At 51.8% G+C, this 19,298-nt stretch overlaps 1 protein-coding gene and 1 long non-coding RNA gene across 2 annotated transcripts in view; both read right to left on the reverse strand.

Annotated features, from left to right (window-relative positions):
• The window catches only part of LOC309335155, a 40,209-nt gene that overhangs the window by 8,912 nt on the left and 11,999 nt on the right, over positions 1-19,298 (reverse strand). The window lies entirely within an intron of this gene.
• KRBA2 (KRAB-A domain containing 2) lies at positions 5,808-7,058 on the reverse strand. The gene is made up of 2 exons (XM_081848785.1): positions 6,464-7,058; positions 5,808-5,944 (listed from the first exon to the last, which is right to left on the reverse strand). Exons 1-2 carry the CDS (start codon positions 7,008-7,010, stop codon positions 5,919-5,921), a joined length of 573 nt encoding a protein of 190 aa, XP_081704911.1. The 5' UTR covers positions 7,011-7,058; the 3' UTR covers positions 5,808-5,918.

Here is a 19,298-nt window from a genome sequence, read left to right on the forward strand (position 1 = left end):
ACAACAGCATCACCACCAGTAACCTAACAAAAGCTTAAATATGCATTCAGTGTCCTATCCGAAAGCTTTGTTGATGTAATTGAATGTTAGCCCTAGAGTGGAAGGAAGATCTGCTGACGAGGAAAGCAGCATCAGACTTCCGGAGGCGGCGCGAAACAGCAATGGCGGTCCTCTTCGTGCTCTGAAGAGGGGCTCTGCAGAAAAGGGTCGTTCGCTGCGGCATAGCGGCGACCCATCCAGAAAAACCACGGGCAGAGTGAGCTCGTGGCCGTGGGACTCGGCGGGCGCCAGAAGCCCCCCCAGAAACGAAGAAGGAACCCCGTAAGGGGCTCCAGAACGTGAAAGGGGGAGCGGCGCTGTGAGTTCATCGCTCTTTCTGCGGGAAGCAAAGCCGCGCGGCTGCTGCTGATGAGCGCCAACCTTTCTTCTTGGAACATCAGAATTTGTAACTACAACCCGTGAGTAAGGGACTTAAAAATTATCGGGGCTAAAATATTTTAATTTGGCTGAAAACGGGAGACGCAACCAGGAAGTCCGTCTCCCGACCGTGCTAAAGAGATCAAAGTAAAGTTTTAACAAGCGGGAAGCGCTGTGAAAGAACTGTAAAAAAGATTGGATTATCGTGCAGACAATTGAACTTTTTAGCTATCATTCCTCTGAAGCTGTGCCAGTAAGCTTCTTTCCTTGAATTTTATTTGGCTTCCCTTGCCCAATAACACCTCCCCCTTTATTCAGATTAACGTTACCAATCTGTATATGTATTTCTTATTCACATTCCCCTTTCAAAGCCTCATTGTAGCAACAACAACAGCATCACCACCAGCTTAAATATGCATTCAGTTTCCTATCCGAAAGCTTTGTTGATGTAATTGAATGTTAGCCCTAGAGTGGAAGGAAGATCTGCTGACGAGGAAAGCAGCATCAAATGTAAATTAATTCCCCATCCTTCCCCTCCCACTGCCCTCCTCTCTGCCATTTCCTCCCCGGACAGCCTCACAGTGGGGCAAATCCCCATCCTCCTGATTTCTTGCCCAGAACATTCTGATACACCGGATACATTGGGAGTTCTCTTTCCCCTAATTAAAACAATGTTTTTAAGTGTTCCTTTTGGGTTTCAAAGAGAGCGTGGCTGGGGCTTTGCAAAAGGCAGCCAGCTGCTGACAAATAGCTCCACAGTTTAATTTTACATAGGCTCTGCCTCCTCCTAATAGGAAATGAATCTTTTTTTCCATCTTCTTCTTCTTTGACCCTGGTCTGACCTGTATAATTGAGCAGAAACATACACCACACCTTGCTCAGCAGTTCCCCATATGGCACAGCAAGCAAAGTTGCTTGTGCCAAGTGACGATCCAATTATAGCTTGAGAAGGTTGCTCCATTATTGCATCTGATGCTGTAATTAAATTTGCTAACTGCGCCGAGTTGCCAACTCTGCCACTTTTTGGAATATGGGGCATCTGTTAGTGGGAATGATACAGAGCTTGCAGAGATGCATTAGAGTGCCCTGGATTTTACGTCTATCACACAATTGGGGTTTTAAATTTTGCTCCTCTGGGAAAATTACATTTATAGACTGTGTGTGTGTGTTTTGCTTTGTAGGGTTTGTGTGTGTGTGTTTAGATCTTCAGGTGAAACCCTGCTCTAAATCCCATCCAACTACAGTGGTACCTCGGTTTAAGAACAGCCCTATTTAAGAACTATTCAGTTTATGAACTCCACAAAACTCGAAGTAGTGTCCCGGTTTGTGAACTTTACCTCGGTCTAAGAACAGAATCCAAACGGTGGAAGGGCACCGGCAGCAGGAGGCCTCATTAAGAAAGCACACCTGGGTTTAAGAACAGTTTCGGTTTAAGAACGGACTTCCGGATTGGATTAAGTTCATAAACCGAGGTACCACTGTAGTAAGGAAATTATGTGAGGACACATTTTGAGTCTTGGCACCTCAGTTACGTTATGGAACAGTCTCTCAAAATGTCAATATCAGCCTGATATTTCAAATATTTAGAAAGAGAACAAAAGCTTTGTTGACTCCCATTGTTTTGCACAGCTCATTGGTTAGAACTAGACTTCTTCTCTTTTTTTAGTCTACAGTCTTCCACCTCTAACCGTTGTTCATGCAATATAAAGTCAATTTCAGCCTGAATTTAAAATACAAATGTGAGAATTTGCATAGCGGCTTTAGAATCACTTGTGATTGTATCTCCGGAATACCAACCCTTAACAGCAGGGGTCAGCAACCTTTTTCAGCCATGGGCCGGTCCACCATCCCTCAGAGCATGTGGCATATTTATTTTAATATTTTTTTTGGGGGGGGGGATGAACGAATTCCTATGCCCTACAAATAACCCAGAGATGTGTTTTAAATAAAAGCACACATTCTACTCATGCAAAAACATGCTGATTCCCGGAGCGTCCGTGGGCCGGATTGAGAAGGCGAGTGGGCCGCATCCAGCCCACGGGCCTTAGGTTGCCTACCCCTGCTTAACAGGGATTGCATTTTCTTGTTTTATTGATAGAGCAGCAAAGCTTCACAAGGTGCTGTCCATGGTACATTCAGGCAAACAGCAGACAATGGACCTGAAATAAATGTCAAAACAACAGAGAACAATAACCAAGTGGGAACTTACCACAGCATACATTTAACCATTTTGTGAGCTTGTTGTCACTCTTGTCTTGCCAGAGGACAATTTGTTTGAAAATATATGTTCTTATCCCCCCCGCCGCCGCCGCCCCCGCCCCCAACCAAAGTTAACAGGCTAGACAGAGACATCGAACATTTAGTTGGGAGGGGGTGTAGCAATAATTCAGCAATTTTATGATGAGATATTTACTGACTTAACTGGAGCAAAATTCATGCCATCATGTGAATAATTCTAGGCAGAGAACTACCCTGGGTCAATGAAATGCAAAGTGGGGCAATTCTGGAAGTTAACTGCTGCTTTGCTGAATCAGGGCTTCACCGAAGCAATATCTTTATCCCAGATCTGTGATTACTGCCCTCTTATCAATCAATACCTTCTCAAAGACATAGCAGGAGCACTGAATGAGCACTGGGGAGTGTAACATATTTTACCTAATGCAGAGGGGATAGATCATTGAAGGAACATTTCAAAGCCAAAGGTAATAAGCTTTTCTTCAGCATCCATCCTCCTGCCTGATTTATTTTCCAGGGGCTCATAGAAAAATCTTTGCAATTGATTATTTGACTCCTGCTAGTGCCACATCTGCTTTATTCCCTCTCTCCTTTTAATCTCCTTGGCAGCGCTTTCCTGGGAGATACAATATGGAGGAATGTGGGATTTCGGAAAAACAAATGACAATATTTTCTGGAGAGTATCTGTTGCTCCAAAAGCAGCCAGCTCTCTTCTGGTACCTTACAAATTAACAGATTTATTGTGGCATAAACATTTGTGGCCTGCATCTCTGGTATCTGAAGATGTGGTCAAGGAAAACCTTATTCCACAGTAAATCTGTTCATCTTAAAAAGTGTAAAAGGACTCCTCAAATATCTTTCCTATGCCAAATGCTTGCATCCTGACAAATGTTCCTTTTTCCAGTACAACAAACCTCAGCACACAAGTTATTGCTATGTGGTTGGAAATTATTGATTTAGGTCAACTAAAAGATTGCTTTAGATTGTTGCCTTGTTCAGACTGATAATAAGGGGATCCATGTCTAAAGAGGGTGTTTCCAGAAGAAAAAATAAATGGTGTCCCCCCCCCCTTTAGGATTTTTCATGAAGTTGAAAGTGTTTGCAGTGTATAATGCATTAATTCTATGCGTTGCATTCAACTAGGCTTTACTCAAAGTAGACATATCAAAATTAATAGGCCTAAGTTAGTCGTGGTCATTAAGCTCAATGGATCTATGGGTCTAAAAAGTTAAATAGCAAACCCACAGGATTTCATACAAACAGACAGTGCTTTTTTTTCTTAAAAAAATGTTTAGGGGTACTCTCATTTTCCTACTCATGTTGAAATACTGTCCCTCAGTGAGGCCAAACTTAGATTCACAAAATATTTAGGGGGTATGTATACCCCCAGAAAAAAGCACTGCAAACAGATAAATGAAAATAAGGGTCAACAGCAATAAAATCACACATAACAGGAACTAAAAAAACTCCCTACATGATACAAATTTGCCACATCATGTTCTAAGAGTCACCTAGCTGTAAGCTTAGGGCCATAGCTCAATGGTAGAAGATAGACTTTGCAAAATGCCCCATGTTTAATCCCTGATATCTCCAGGTAGGGTTTCCTGCCAGAAACCCAGGAGAGCCACTGTGACTGAGAATTAAAGACACTGAGCTGGAGTATCAATGGTCTGTAGCATCCTGATTTCACCTGTTGATACTGGGTTTCCTGTAATGCACTTCCTGTCAGGTTGTGACTTACGATTGTTGAGAGTATGAGTGGTCTTGTCACAAGGTATGTAGGACAAGTCACACTGGGTAGTTTTTTGTGGTGCTGTGTAGTGCTGTGGTCTAAACCACTGAGCCTCTGGGGCTTGCCGATCGGAAGGTCGGTGGTTCGAATCCATGTGACGGGGTGAGCTCCCGTTGCTCTGTCCCAGCTCCTACCAACCTAGCAGTTCAAAAGCACGCCAGTGCAAGTAGATAAATAGGTAGCGCTGCGGTGGGAAGGTAAAAGGAGTTTCCATGCGCTCTGGTTTCCATCATGGTGTTCTGTTGCACCAGAAGCAGTTTAGTCATTCTGGCCACATGACCCTGTGGACAAACGGCGGCTACCTAACCCGGAAAGTGAGATGAGCGCTGCACCCCATAGTCGCCTTTGACTGGACTTAACTGTCCAAGGGTCATTTAACTTTTTTTAAAGTACAGTGGTACCTCAGGTTAAGAACTTAATTCATTCTGGAGGTCCATTCGTAACCTGAAACTGTTCTTAACCTGAAGCACCACTTTAGCTAATGGGGCCTCCTGCTGCTGCCACGCCGCTGGAGCACGATTGCTGTTCTCATCCTGAAGCAAAGTTCTTAACCCGAGGTATTATTTCTAGGTTAGCAGAGTCTGTAACCTGAAGTGTCTGTAACCCAAGGTTCCACTGTAGGACGTGTCTTACTGTGTAGCCTTTTGCCATTTCAAGCTGTACATGCCAACATTTGCCTGTCACCTTCTTACAGGAAGACGCTCCACTGTAAGGGACGTTCTTACTGACCCAAAACATCACTGTGAAGGACAGCAATGAATGTTTCTCTTTTGTAGTTTTATTAACATTTTTTATGAGGTGTAAAATAGCCCTACAGTCTTGAAGCCAACAAAGTGGCAAGAAATGCTACTTGCTCCATTAAGAAATGAAAGAAAGGCATAAACCACCTGCCCTATTCATATAATGGCTGAACACCTCTTTTGACTGGGAGGACCCTGACATTCCTGTACTGATTATATGTGCTGGACCCGGGGGAAAGGTACCTTGAGCGTAGTCTGAGTCCACACGAAGAGGGGCGAGGTCCGAGGCGGAGAGCCGGGCGGGGAACAGGAACGCTGGAACAGGAGGCCGAGCAGGGAACAGGAGCACCGGATGGTCAGGAACAGGAGGCCAAGCAGGGATCAAGAACACAGGAAGGTCCAAAGCCAACAACAACGTTGCTCCCGCAACCTGGGACTGGGCTGACTGGGCTTTTATCCTCTTCTAAGGCCAGGGGCGGTCCCGGCCCCCAGGAGCCCCGCCTCCTCTGGCCTTAAGGCGAGCACTCCTCCTGGGAGCAACCAGTTCCCTTCGCCTCTCTGCCCTAAGCCTCTGCAGATCAGGAGAGGCCGAAGGGTTACTGGGCCCTGGAGGAGGCTCACCTGTAGCCACTGAGTCCTCAAGCCCCTCTGGGGCCTGAAGGGTTTCACCTGGGGCCAGCTCCTGGTGCTCTGCCACAGGTGCAGGCTCTTCAGCATCTAGGCCTTGCCCCAGTTCAGCCGGCCCTGGAGGCGGGGACTCCTGTGCAGGCTGGGATTCCTCTGGTTCATCCTCTGAATCGGAATCCCAGGCCATCACACCATCCCCCCTCCCAGCCCCCCCCCCTCAACCGAGGGTCCGGACCCGGCTTGCCGGGGTACGTCGCATGGAACTCTCGGAGGCAGGCAGGTGCGTGGACGTTGGCCGCTGGTTCCCAGGAACGGTCCTCCGGTCCGTACCCCTTCCAGTCAATGAGATACTGCAGCTTTCCCCTGCGGTATCGGGAGTCCAGGATGCGTTCCACCTCGTACTCAGGCTCTCCCTGAACCAACACTGGCTGCGGTCGGGGACGGTTCGGGTGGAACTCGTCGGGTGGGGCCACTGGACTCAGAAGGGACCTGTGGAAGACCGGGTGAACCTTCAGGGTTGCGGGTAACCGGAGACGGAATGCCACAGGAGAGACTTGGTCCACGATAGGGAACGGGCCGGTGAATCGGGCGTCCAACTTCCGCGAAGGTCGAGAAGGGTGGAGGTGGCAAGTGGAGAGCCAAACCAGGTCACCAACGCGAAGTTCCGGCCCCACCTGGCGGTGGCGGTCGGCCTGGGCTTTGTACGCTTCCTTGGCCTGGTGCAGTTGCTCCACCAAAAGCTGTTGCTGGGACTGGAGCTCTTGAAGCCACTCCGTCACCGCCGGGACCGCGGATGCCGGCAGCACATCTGGAAACAGCCGTGGATGATAACCGTAACTGGCCTGGAACGGGGTCTGCTGGGTGGACGCATTCACCGCGTTGTTGTAGGCGAACTCCGCCAATGCCAGGTGGTCGACCCAGTCATCCTGCTGGTAGCTGCAGTAACACCGGAGGTACTGCTCCAGCACCGCGTTCGCCCGTTCCGTCTGGCCATCGGTCTGTGGGTGGTAGGCTGACGAGAGGCAGACCTCTGTCCCGAGGGTCTGGTGTAATGCTCGCCAGAACCGGGATGTGAACTGAACGCCCCGGTCGGACACCACGCGCTCAGGTAGGCCATGCAGGCGGAAGACATGCTGAAGGTACAGCTGAGCGGTTTCCTTGGCTGTGGGTACAGATGGGCAGGGGGCGCAGTGCACCATCTTGGTGAAATGGTCGGAGAAAACTAGGAGGCAGGTACAACCACGAGACGGGGGTAAGTCCACTACAAAGTCCAACGAAACCGTGTGCCAAGGGCGCGGTGGAACTGGCAATGGCTGAAGTAGGCCGGGGGGTCGCCCGGTAGGGCCCTTGGCGCGCCGGCAGACATCACAACCAGCAACGTATCGAGCCACGTCAGCCTTCAGGCGGGGCCACCAAAACTCACGACTGACCAGATGGGTGGTCCGATACCGTCCAAAGTGCCCCGCTGCTGGGGCATCATGGGCCATCCGGAGAACCTCCAGCCGCAGTGGCCCTGGCGGGATGTACAGACGACCGTGGTGCAGCAGAAGGCCCTGATGCAGGACCAGCCCCGGATACTGTGGGCTGGACCCTTCAGCCAGCTCCTGGAGTCGTTCCTGGGCCCAAGCGTCGACCCGCTGCTGTTTCCGCACCCGAGCCTGCAGTGGCTCCGCCTCCTGGGTGGCCAGGAATGCAGCTGGAGGTAGGATCGTGGTGGGTTCTGCTTGCTGTACCGTGTCTGAGTTGTCTTCAGGTTTCCGGGACAGGGCATCCGCCTTCTGGTTCTGAGAGCTAGGGATGTAGCGGATCCGGAACTGGAACCGGGAAAAGAACAACGCCCACCGGATCTGTCTTTGGTTCAGCTTGCGGGTGGTCTGGAGGTACTCCAGGTTCCGGTGGTCGGTTCTCACCTCCACCGGATGTCGTGCCCCCTCAAGATGGTGGTGCCAGACCTCAAAGGCCACCTTGATGGCCAGTAGTTCCCGCTCCCACACAGTATAGTTACGCTCCGCTGGTAGGAGCTGGGGGGAATAGAAGGCACAGGGTAAGAGTGGCGCTTCAGGTCCATTCTGTTGAGACAAGACGGCACCGAGAGCCGTACTGGAGGCGTCGGTCTCCACCACAAAGGGTCGAGAGGGGTCAGGATGTTGTAAGATTGGCGCCCTCTGGAAACAGGCCTTCAACCCCTGAAACGCCTCCTCTGCCTCCTTGTCCCAGGAAAACGGCGTCTTTGGGCGCAGTAGCCGGGTCAACGGGGTGGTGCGATGAGCATAATCTGCGATGAAGGTCCGGTAGTAGTTGGCGAACCCCAGGAAACGCTGTAGGTCCTTGCGGTTCCGGGGTGCCGCCCATTCTCGAACCGCTGCCACCTTCCCAGGGTCCATCTGCACCCCATCTGGAGAGAGCCGGTGTCCAAGGAAGTCCACAGTCCGCTGATGGAACTCGCACTTGCTGAGCTTTGCGTACAAACGGTGCTCACGCAAGCGCTGCAGCACGGTCCGGACATGTCCCTCATGGCGAGCCGGGTCACGGGAGTAAACCAGTATGTCATCCAAGTACACCACCACGTACTTGTCTAACAAGTCCTGGAACACGTGGTTGATGTAGCGTTGGAACACAGCAGGCGCGTTGCACAAACCGAAAGGCATAACCAAGTATTCGAACTGCCCGTACCGGGTCCCAAATGCTGTCTTCCACTCATCCCCGGCTCGGATCCGAATCAAGTTGTAGGCCCCCCGGAGGTCCAGCTTGGTGAACACCTGTGCCCCTTGCACCCGCTCCAGCAACTCCGAGATAAGGGGCAAGGGGTACCGGTCTGGGATGGTAATTTTGTTCAGGGCTCGGTAATCATGGCAAGGGCGAAGTTCCCCACATTTCTTCTTAACAAAGAGCACTGGTGCCGCGGTAGGCGAGGTGGAAGGCCTAATGAACCCACGCTCCAGGTTCTTGCGCAAGAAGTCCTGCAAAGCCTCGCGCTCTGGCTCTGTTAGAGAATATAAGCGACTCACTGGTAAGGGCGCTCCGGGCTGGAGGTCTATGCCGCAGTCAAAAGGCCGATGCGGCGGCAGCTGGTCTGCCCCCCGTTCCTCGAACACGTCCTGGTAGTCCTGGTACACGGCTGGGAGCGTGGGTGCTGCCTCCTCCGTGGGCGCGGCCGCCAGCGTCTCGGATTGAGCATGGGAACATGGGTCTGGGAAGTGCACAGTCCGTTTGACCCAGTCAATCTGAACGTTGTGAGCTTCCAGCCAGTCCATCCCGAGCACGAGGGGGAACCGGGGCATAGAGGCAATGTCCAAAGTTCGCAACTCCCGGTGCTGCTGGAGACACAGGACCAGGGGCTGGGTCTCCTGAGTAACGGCTCCTGAACGTAGAAGCCGTCCGTCAATTGCTTCCACCTGGACCGGTTCTGGCTTGTTCCGAAGTGGCACCTGATGATGGGCAGCAAAAGCAGCGTCCATATAAGAACGGATTGCTCCTGAATCCACCAAAGCATGGGTAAGAATCCAGGGCCCACCTGGAGGGTATAAACGTACCGGAACCATAAGATGTTGCAAGTCCATTGGTGCGGGCCCATTCTGCGCTGTTTGGGACCCCCGGTAGCTAGGGCCATCAGCTACTGGGGGTTGGCGGTTTCCCTGCGGCTGGCGTTTCTCAGGGCAGGACCGAGCGTAGTGTCCACTTCCGCCACAGTAGAGACATAGATTCCCCTCCCGACGCCGCACCTTCTCTGCGGGGGAAAGGCGTGGCCGCACTGCCCCGAGCTGCATAGGCTCCTCCGATAACTCAGTTGTGACCGTGGGGCTGCCGGAAGAAACTGGTGCCGAGAACTGGAGGTGTCGTCGGCCCCGGGCCTGGCGACGATCCTCCAGCCGGTCGTCTATCTGTAGACTCCGTTGAATGAGAGTGTCTAGCGTGGTGGGGCGTTCCATTGTGGCCAGCTGGTCCAGTATCTCGTCCGAAAGCCCTTCGAGATACTGGTCCCGCAATGCCGAGTCGTTCCAGGTCAAGTCCTGTGCCAACAGCCGAAACTCCGTGGTATATGCGGCCACCGTGGACTCGCCCTGTTTCAACTGCCGAATCGCCCGGTTGGCTTGACTCCCTTTCTGGGGGTTGCCGAACGCGGCCTCCAAAAGATTGCAAAACCCCGTATAGTCTGCCAGCAAGGGGGAGTCTTGCCTGAGTAGCGGCAACGCCCACTTGGCCGCCTGGTCCTTTAACAAACTAATCAAAAAGTGCACCTTGGTGCGGTCGTCAGGGAAGTTCCCGGCTCGCCCCTGAATATACAGCTTGGCTTGGGCGAGGAACATGGGAAAGCTGGCCGGGGCTCCATCAAATTTCTCGGGCAAAGCCACTGGGTACTTGCCAGGAGCCGGGGCGTCGGCCCCAGAAGCCGGTAGGGCTTCCAAGCGCTGCTGAAGTGCCGTAACCGCGTCGCTGAGCTGCTGCACGGTGTGAGTCAAGGCCTGGTTCTTCTGGGCCAAAGCCACCAGCGCAGCCACCTGGTCAGCCATGGCCTCTGGCTCTTCCCGAACGCACCCCAACGAAGGGGGAGTGCGGGTGTGGCGGGAGCAAACTGTGCTGGACCCAGGGGAAAGGTACCTTGAGCGTAGTCTGAGTCCACACGAAGAGGGGCGAGGTCCGAGGCGGAGAGCCGGGCGGGGAACAGGAACGCTGGAACAGGAGGCCGAGCAGGGAACAGGAGCACCGGATGGTCAGGAACAGGAGGCCAAGCAGGGATCAAGAACACAGGAAGGTCCAAAGCCAACAACAACGTTGCTCCCGCAACCTGGGACTGGGCTGACTGGGCTTTTATCCTCTTCTAAGGCCAGGGGCGGTCCCGGCCCCCAGGAGCCCCGCCTCCTCTGGCCTTAAGGCGAGCACTCCTCCTGGGAGCAACCAGTTCCCTTCGCCTCTCTGCCCTAAGCCTCTGCAGATCAGGAGAGGCCGAAGGGTTACTGGGCCCTGGAGGAGGCTCACCTGTAGCCACTGAGTCCTCAAGCCCCTCTGGGGCCTGAAGGGTTTCACCTGGGGCCAGCTCCTGGTGCTCTGCCACAGGTGCAGGCTCTTCAGCATCTAGGCCTTGCCCCAGTTCAGCCGGCCCTGGAGGCGGGGACTCCTGTGCAGGCTGGGATTCCTCTGGTTCATCCTCTGAATCGGAATCCCAGGCCATCACATTATTTTTATTGATTTTCCATGATTTTTAACAAATTGTCACCAAATTCACACAAATTCTATACAAATTTAAAAGCTCACTTCCCACCCACCCAGATGTCCCTTCCATTTTTCCTCCCTGCTTTGCTGCTCCTGATAAAATAGCTTTTCCAACTATCATTTCAAAATACATTCATTTCTTCTCTCTATACATCCCCTGTTCAGTTACCAATTTCTGCTATGGCTTTTATGCATTGTTATAACCTGTCCTCAAAATAGTCGAGCAGAGTAAATCCTCTTTTATCTATCTATAACAGTCGTTCATCAATTCTGAGACATTTCCTTCTGATACCTCTTGAGAAACACTTTGCCTGGGGAAAACTGATCTTGCTTCCTCCCAGACAACATGCACACATTACTCCCTAACATGGCCTTGAACGTTGCTTTCTGACATCTGGCCCCAGTAATAAACAACTCAGCCTCATTGGTGCTGCATGCAGAGGGTGAAAATGAAACCCCTAGAATTTATTTATTTACTGTATAAATATATAATATATAATATATAATATATAATATATAATATATAATATATAATATATAATATATAATATATAATATATAATAATATATAATATATAATATATAGTATATAATATATAATAATATATAATATATGATATATAATATATAATATATAATATATAATATATAATATATAATATATAATATATAATATATAATATATAATATATAATATATAATATATAATATATAATATATAATATATAATATATAGCCCAGCTTCGGCTGGGGAGGGCGGGATGTAAATAAAATTTATTATTATTATTATTATTATTATTATTGTCAGAGCCACCCTGGGTCCCAGCTCACAAGAGACCAAAGTCCAGTCCAAGCTATATACAAAAGGTTTTATTGAAGATCATTGTCGTCATTACATCCAAACTCCGTGGCTCCGCATCTGTTACCCTTAGATGTTAGAAGTCCCCTCTGAGTCCGTCCCTCCCCTGCACCAATTTAAGAGGCTTGTACTGCTCCACCTTTTCCTCTCTTTCCTTTTCCGCAGGGTCTTCCTGCCCCCCTGTCTTCCCTCTTTCCGGGACTCCCCAGAGGCTGAGTCTTCTCCCGCCTGCTCCCCCCTCCTTCGTGCTTTGGCACCAGGCTCCTCCTCAGAGCTCTCCTCATTTCCGCGCGCCTCTATATTTGAACTTGGCGCGCGTACGTTGCCTCTGACCTTCCTTTCTACAGTTACGCTGCTCTCGGTACTACACTCCTCCCTTTCAGGCAGGACGTCTTGCTCCGAACTCCTCCCCCTTCCTCCTTCCTGTCCTGCTCTTTCTGACACACTGGCAACTCCCCCCCCTCTACTCCGTTCCGACGGGGGAGCTGGTCCCGCTTTGCCACTCCCACTGGGGATTCCCTCTTCGTTCCCCTCTCTCTGACTGATTCCCTCTCTATTGCCCCTTGGCCTGACCAGGGGGGCTCCCTTCTGGGAATCCTCTGATTCGCTAGACGGACTTTGGGACAACCTCGGCTCGTTGTCGTCCTCTTCCTCCTCGCCCTCGCTCTCTGTCTCCTCTCTCCCTAAAACCCTGACATCCATCCCCCCCTCGAAGCCCCCCCTTCCCCCCTTCCGCTCATCGGGTGCAGGTTGTGGAAGCTGCCGCTCTTCGGAGGCGGACACAGGATACAGATTCTGCACCTCCATCTCCTCTGTTTGCAGTTCGTTGTACGAGTGTTCGAATTCGGGTTCTTGACCCAAGGTGTTCTCTTCTCCCTCCTCCATTGGTACCTGGTCCGGTGCTGCCTGCCAAGGTCCCGTCAGCCATTTCCTGCGCCAGTCCTCCTCTGGTTGCTCGTCCCACCAATAAGAGGGTTCTGTGTCCACCCCCGAACACGATCCCCTGGGCGAGTTGGAGTCCGGCGACCTTTCTTCAGCTGAAGAAAAGCCGTGGAAAGTGCTGCCTGAACATGTGGGCGTAAAGAGCCAGTCATCAAAGTACTCGGCTGGCATGGGTCTATGAGGGAAAAGGGCATGGAACTCGTCTTTTAAAAGAGGTTCGTCTAAGGCGTAGCCCGGCACCCAACCATTGGCACTGACTGGGGCACCCTCTCTGACTAGAAAATATTCTACTCCCTCTTGCCCCCATCTCGAGTCCAGGATCTCTGTGACCTCGTTGAGTGGTTCGGCCCTAGGCGCCCTCTCCCTCTCCTGTGACTTAGTGTGTTGTTGCGTGACTGTGTCAGACTCCTGAAACCTGTGCGGTGCCTTGTAGGGAGTGAGCACCGATCTATGAAAGACCGGGTGCACTCTGGAACCTTCGGGGAGGGCTAGTCGAAAGGCTACAGGGTTGATTTTAGCCTCCACCTGGTACGGCCCTAACTGCCTGTGCCCCAGCTTCTTCTTGGCCAACGACTTGGCTGGCATCGCTTGGGCCGCTAACCACACCCAGTCCCCCACCTGGATCTCCTCTCCCTCTCTCCTGTTTTTGTCAGCCTGCACCTTATATGCTTGCTTGGCCAGCTCTAAATGTCTCCGCAACTCTTCGTGCACCTCCTGCAGCTCCGCTGCAAACTGGTCGGCTCCTTGCGGCACCCCCTCTCCCGGTGCCACGAACCCCGGGAAGGTTCTGGGGTGACGACCATTGTTCGCGAAAAACGGCGTCACCCCCGTGGACGCGTGCTTCGTGTTGTTATAGGCAAACTCTGCCATCGGCAGGTAGTCCACCCAAACTGCTGGTCGCTGGTTGGCGTAACATCTCAGGTACTGCTGCATGATCGCGTTGACCCTCTCAGCTTGGCCGTTGGTTTGTGGGTGTCTCGCCAACGTGAGGTTGATCTTGACGTTCAGGATACCTAAAAGCTTCTGCCAAAAATTGGAAACAAACTGGCGCCCCCTGTCGGACAGGATGGACTGCGGCAGCCCATGCACCTTGAACACGTGATCGATGAAGAGTTTGGCAGTCTGTTCCGCCGTCGCCACCTTTGCGCATGGAATGAAGTGCGCCATCTTGGTGAACAGGTCCACAACCACCAGTACCGCCGTCTTCCCCCTGGAGCTGGGCAGGTCAGTAACGAAGTCCAGAGCTACCCTCTCCCACGGTTGCTGTGGCGTTTCCAGCGGTTCCAACAGCCCCGCTGGCTTCTGGTGTACTGGCTTGAACCTCTGACAAGTGTCACACCTGGCGACGTAATCCGCTACCTCTCCACGCATCCGGGGCCACCAAAAGTCTCTTGCCACCAGTTCTATTGTCTTCTCCTTACCGAAGTGGCCCGCACTGGGGGCGTCGTGCAACTGCTGCAGAACCTTTGCGCGAAGCTCGTCGCTTGGCACGTAGAGGGCACCTTTGCGAGTTAGCAGCCCGTCGCGTAGTTGGAACTCTTCGCCACTCTGCACACCTCTGCGCAATTCCTCCATCTTGGACTGTGCGAACTGATCCACTTGCAACGCGCGTCGCACCGCGTCCAGATCTACTGTGGCGGCAGCGCACGACCACGCCTGCGGTGCGAAAATGTGCTTGGCTGCTACAGGCGCCGCTTCATCGAGATATTGCGGTTTCCTGGATAGCGCATCGGCTATAACGTTGGAATCTCCTGGGACGTACTCTATCCGAAAGTCGAAATCCGCGAAGAATTCCGCCCAGCGCATGTGCCTCTGGCTTTGGAGCTTCGCCGTGCGCCAATACTCTAGGTTCTTGTGATCCGTGCGGACCTGTACTGTGTGCTTGGCTCCTATGAGGAAGTGTCGCCACGCTTTGAAAGCTGCGTGAATGGCTAACAGCTCCCTGTCCCATATGGTGTAGTTTTGCTCCGCTTTGCTGAGCTTTCTGGAGTAAAAGGCACCGGGTCTCCAGTTTCCATGTGGATCTTCTTGCAGGAGTACGGCTCCAACCGCTCTGTCTGACGCGTCGGTCTCTAGTCGTATGGGCTTGCCTGGATTCACGTGCAGCAGCTGCTCCTCGGAGGCGAAAAGGCTTTTAAGCTTCTGAAAAGAGCGCTCCGCCTGTTCCGTCCACACGAACCTCTTTTTCTTGGAACTGAGAGTGTCCGTGATCGCTGCCGTCTCCTTCGCAAAACCTCTGATGAATTTGCGGTAGAAGTTGGCGAAGCCGATGAATCTTTGGACTTCCTTCCGATTGCGAGGGCTCTTCCAGTCCAACACCGCGCGGACCTTGGCGCTGTCCATGGCCAGCCCCTTGTCGGACAGCTTGTAGCCTAGGAAATCCACGTCCGTCACATCAAACTGGCACTTCTCTAACTTGGCGTAGAGCTTGTTCTCCCGTAGTCTCTGCAGGACTTCCTTTACATCCTTCTCATGGGCCTCCTCCGTTTCCGAAAAGATCAGGATGTCGTCGAGGAAACACACGCATTTCTTGTAGAGAAGTCCCGCTAGCACGTGATGCATAAATGCTTGGAAGACGTGAGATCCATTTTGGAGACCAAATGGCATAACTCTGTATTCGTACGTGCCCAGAGGCGTGAACATGGCCGTCTTCCACTCATCGCCCTCCCGGATGCGTATGAGGTTATACGCTCCACGCAGATCCAATTTGGTGAAGATCTTCCCCTTCCTTACGGTTGCCAGGAGATCATCTATCTTGGGCATGGGGAAGGCCTTGGGTTTGGTCTTACTGTTTATGAATCGATAGTCCACAATGAGTCTTTTCTGGGGCGTGTCTTTCTTCTTTACAAAGAAAACAGGACTGCCCCCCACCGCTTTCGATTCTCGGATGAATCCGCGCTTCAAATTGTGCTCTATGAACTCCCTGAGTTCTTGCATCTCGTCCTCAGACATGGAATACAGCTTTGCAGTCGGCAACTGCGCCCCTGGCACCAGGTCGATGGCACAATCATAAGGCCTGTGGGGCGGCAACTGGTCAGCTTCCTTCTCGCAGAAAACCTCCAGGAACCCCTCGTACTTGCGGGGTACTGCCTGCACCATGCCAAGTTGCAACTGCTGCTCAGCTCCCTCCTCCTGGCTGGACTGGATGCAATGTTGAGCACAGTACGATGAGCAAAAGGTGATCTGCCGTTGGTACCACGCTACAGCAGGACTGTGTCTCTCCAGCCAACTCATGCCTAATACTATAGGCGTGTCTGAAAGGCGGGTGACATTGAAGCTGATGACTTCTCGATGATTTCCAATCCTCATCACCATGGGAGGCGTCTGTTGCACAACTTGTCCTCCTAGCAATTTCCTGCCATCCACCGTGACTACGTTCAGAGGTGTTGTCGCTGGCAGAAGCGCTATGCGATGCTGCTTGACAAAGTGCGTCCCCACAAAATCTGCGTTGCTCCCAGAATCAATCGTGATGGGGACTTCCAGGGTGGTTCCATTCGGCAACTGAAGTGTTGCAGTGAGCTGCACCGCTGGCTTGGGTGGTAAAGGGTCTGTGCGTTGCAAAAGCGCTGGGGACTGCTCTACAGATTCGCCTGGCTGAGCCCCAGCAGCTCTGCTTCCAGCCAGGCACTGTCGTTTCCCTGAGGTTGCTCTGCTTGCATCATTTCTGCTGCAACAGTTGCTAAAGCTGCAGTGTGTTTCTGCAGCCTCTGGGGACACTCTTTCGCCATGTGCTGTGCACTGTCGCAAATGTAACACTTCCTGGTCCCTCTAGGAGGCTTTGCCTTCACTGCACCGGAAGCTGGGGCTCTGGCTGTTGCTTGAGCCTTAGCACCACCAAGTTCCATGGGCTCCTCCCCCTGCCTTCCCAGTGGCGAAGGATGTGACTGACTGAACTCCCTGGGGATGAAAGAAGACGTCCTCGCTGGTGGACGCACCTGACGTTCTTCCTCAGTGTGCCAAGGACGTCCCTCGTGCCGTATCCCAATCGCCAAAGCCCTCTGCACAAGCTCCTCCAGGGTCTGGGGTCTGTCTCCCCTGGCAAGTTCATCCTTAATGGGACCGCTGAGCCCCTCCCAGAACAAATCCCTCACAGGTGCACAATCCTTCTCCCAGCTTAGCGCAGTCAGTAAAGCAAAAAATCTAGAATGGTACTGACGCACAGTGGCTTTGCCTTGCCGCAATCCAAAAATTTCCCTGCGTGCAAGATCCACATCTACAGTAGACTGGAAGCAGGCATCCATCGCTTTAATGAATTCATCTGCATCGCGGCGGGCAGGGCCATCTTCACGCCACAAATTGCGCAACCAGTCTCTGGCCGGCCCATGCAAGTGAGAAACAATAAACCCCACTTTCTCCTCCTCATCTTTAAAGTCATGACGAAGCAAGTGCAATGCATACAAAACGTCTGCTCTGAAACTGGGGTAGTGCTTCAGGTTCCCATCGAAGTGGGTGACTAGGCTGCCCCCCCTCCGACCAAGTCCAATCCCCTCTGATCTGGACCCTGGGAACCCTTCCCTGCTTGCACGTTCCCACCTTGTTTGCAGGTCCTGGCAGCGCTTCTCCATTTCGTCATGCTTCTTCTGAGACGCAAGGACTGCAGCAGTGAGTTCGGAAACTGTAGTTCGCAGCGCTGTCAACTGCTCCTCCGCAGTCATGGCTGTCACCGTTCGTGAGCTTTGCAAAAAAAAAATTTTGCGTTCTTTGGAGGGGACTTTCTGTCAGAGCCACCCTGGGTCCCAGCTCACAAGAGACCAAAGTCCAGTCCAAGCTATATACAAAAGGTTTTATTGAAGATCATTGTCGTCATTACATCCAAACTCCGTGGCTCCGCATCTGTTACCCTTAGATGTTAGAAGTCCCCTCTGAGTCCGTCCCTCCCCTGCACCAATTTAAGAGGCTTGTACTGCTCCACCTTTTCCTCTCTTTCCTTTTCCGCAGGGTCTTCCTGCCCCCCTGTCTTCCCTCTTTCCGGGACTCCCCAGAGGCTGAGTCTTCTCCCGCCTGCTCCCCCCTCCTTCGTGCTTTGGCACCAGGCTCCTCCTCAGAGCTCTCCTCATTTCCGCGCGCCTCTATATTTGAACTTGGCGCGCGTACGTTGCCTCTGACCTTCCTTTCTACAGTTACGCTGCTCTCGGTACTACACTCCTCCCTTTCAGGCAGGACGTCTTGCTCCGAACTCCTCCCCCTTCCTCCTTCCTGTCCTGCTCTTTCTGACACACTGGCAACTCCCCCCCCTCTACTCCGTTCCGACGGGGGAGCTGGTCCCGCTTTGCCACTCCCACTGGGGATTCCCTCTTCGTTCCCCTCTCTCTGACTGATTCCCTCTCTATTGCCCCTTGGCCTGACCAGGGGGGCTCCCTTCTGGGAATCCTCTGATTCGCTAGACGGACTTTGGGACAACCTCGGCTCGTTGTCGTCCTCTTCCTCCTCGCCCTCGCTCTCTGTCTCCTCTCTCCCTAAAACCCTGACAATTATTATTATTATTATTATTATTATTATTTCTGGCCATCTCACACAGCCAGTCTCCCAGTATCACCCACCACTCACATTTCACCAAATTTAATCCTCAATTTTACATACAACCAGCTCAGTAATAAATCATTAATAAATAAACATAATCCATATCTCGTCTTCTCTGTCTGAAAGTCTCAGAAAGCATCAAGATGGTATGCATTGTGGCCTATCCTGTCCCTTTCACTGTTCTTATTCCCAACTTCAAGCTTCAAGGGGAAAGGCTGTTGTAATCTCAACAAAATTCCTATCTCCTCTCCCTCCTTCTGCCCTAAACTAATAAATCTTTCTACAGCCCATCCTGCCGATCCTCAGTTCCATTACATCCAACTCCAGTTTATTCACTTCCGAGTGCTTAACAGACAATCAATCCAGTTGTTACCAATCTTTTCTTCTTTACTATTTTTATTTCACAATATGAATTTCCAGGGGGTGGCCAAAATCCCTCAAAAGTCCTTCAAGTTTGTTACTCCCCATCTTCTTTCAGGCAAAGTCCTTAGTTATAAAACAAATGCAATGCAAAGAGGTATCTTTAAAGTCCGCTCTTCCCGAAAACTTTACATTCCATTGCTTTAGGGGAGGGTAGATAGCACAGATCCTAAAGAAAAAGCATGACTTAAAATATTACCTCCCCTCAGACCCTGATACTCCTCTATAGGCTTTTCCTTTCACCTTGCCAAGTTTATGCCTGATTCTCATGACCGTATTTGGTGCAGGAAGAGATCCCACCAGCTAACATTTCTCTGCAATTTTGGTGTGGTCCAGTGGTTTGATGTTTGATGCTGGATAAGATTTTAGCTTAATGTGTCTTGATCTCATCACGCAAGAATGAAGAGCCACATCAAATATTCTTCTTTTACAAAGTGTAGGGGGTCCCCCAGGCATGAAACTCTTTTGGTGGAGTGAAGATTTTCCCCATCCCTGTCCCACCCCAAAGCCCAGGTTTTAAGAATCTGTACTTTTG

The sequence above is a fragment of the Podarcis erhardii genome (genome assembly GCF_964252035.2).
Source record: "Podarcis erhardii genome assembly, chromosome: 2".
NCBI classification, from domain to species: Eukaryota; Metazoa; Chordata; class Lepidosauria; order Squamata; family Lacertidae; genus Podarcis; species Podarcis erhardii.

Excerpts from the sequence above, each read along its gene's own strand:
- KRBA2 (XM_081848785.1), bottom strand. The coding sequence starts at position 7,010 with ATGGTGCACTGCGCCCCCTGCCCATCTGTACCCACAGCCAAGGAAACC. Across the intron at positions 5,945-6,463 it reads GGGGCCGGAACTTCGCGTTG|GAGTCCCCGCCTCCAGGGCC; the intron begins GTGACCTGGTTT and ends CAGCCTGCACAG.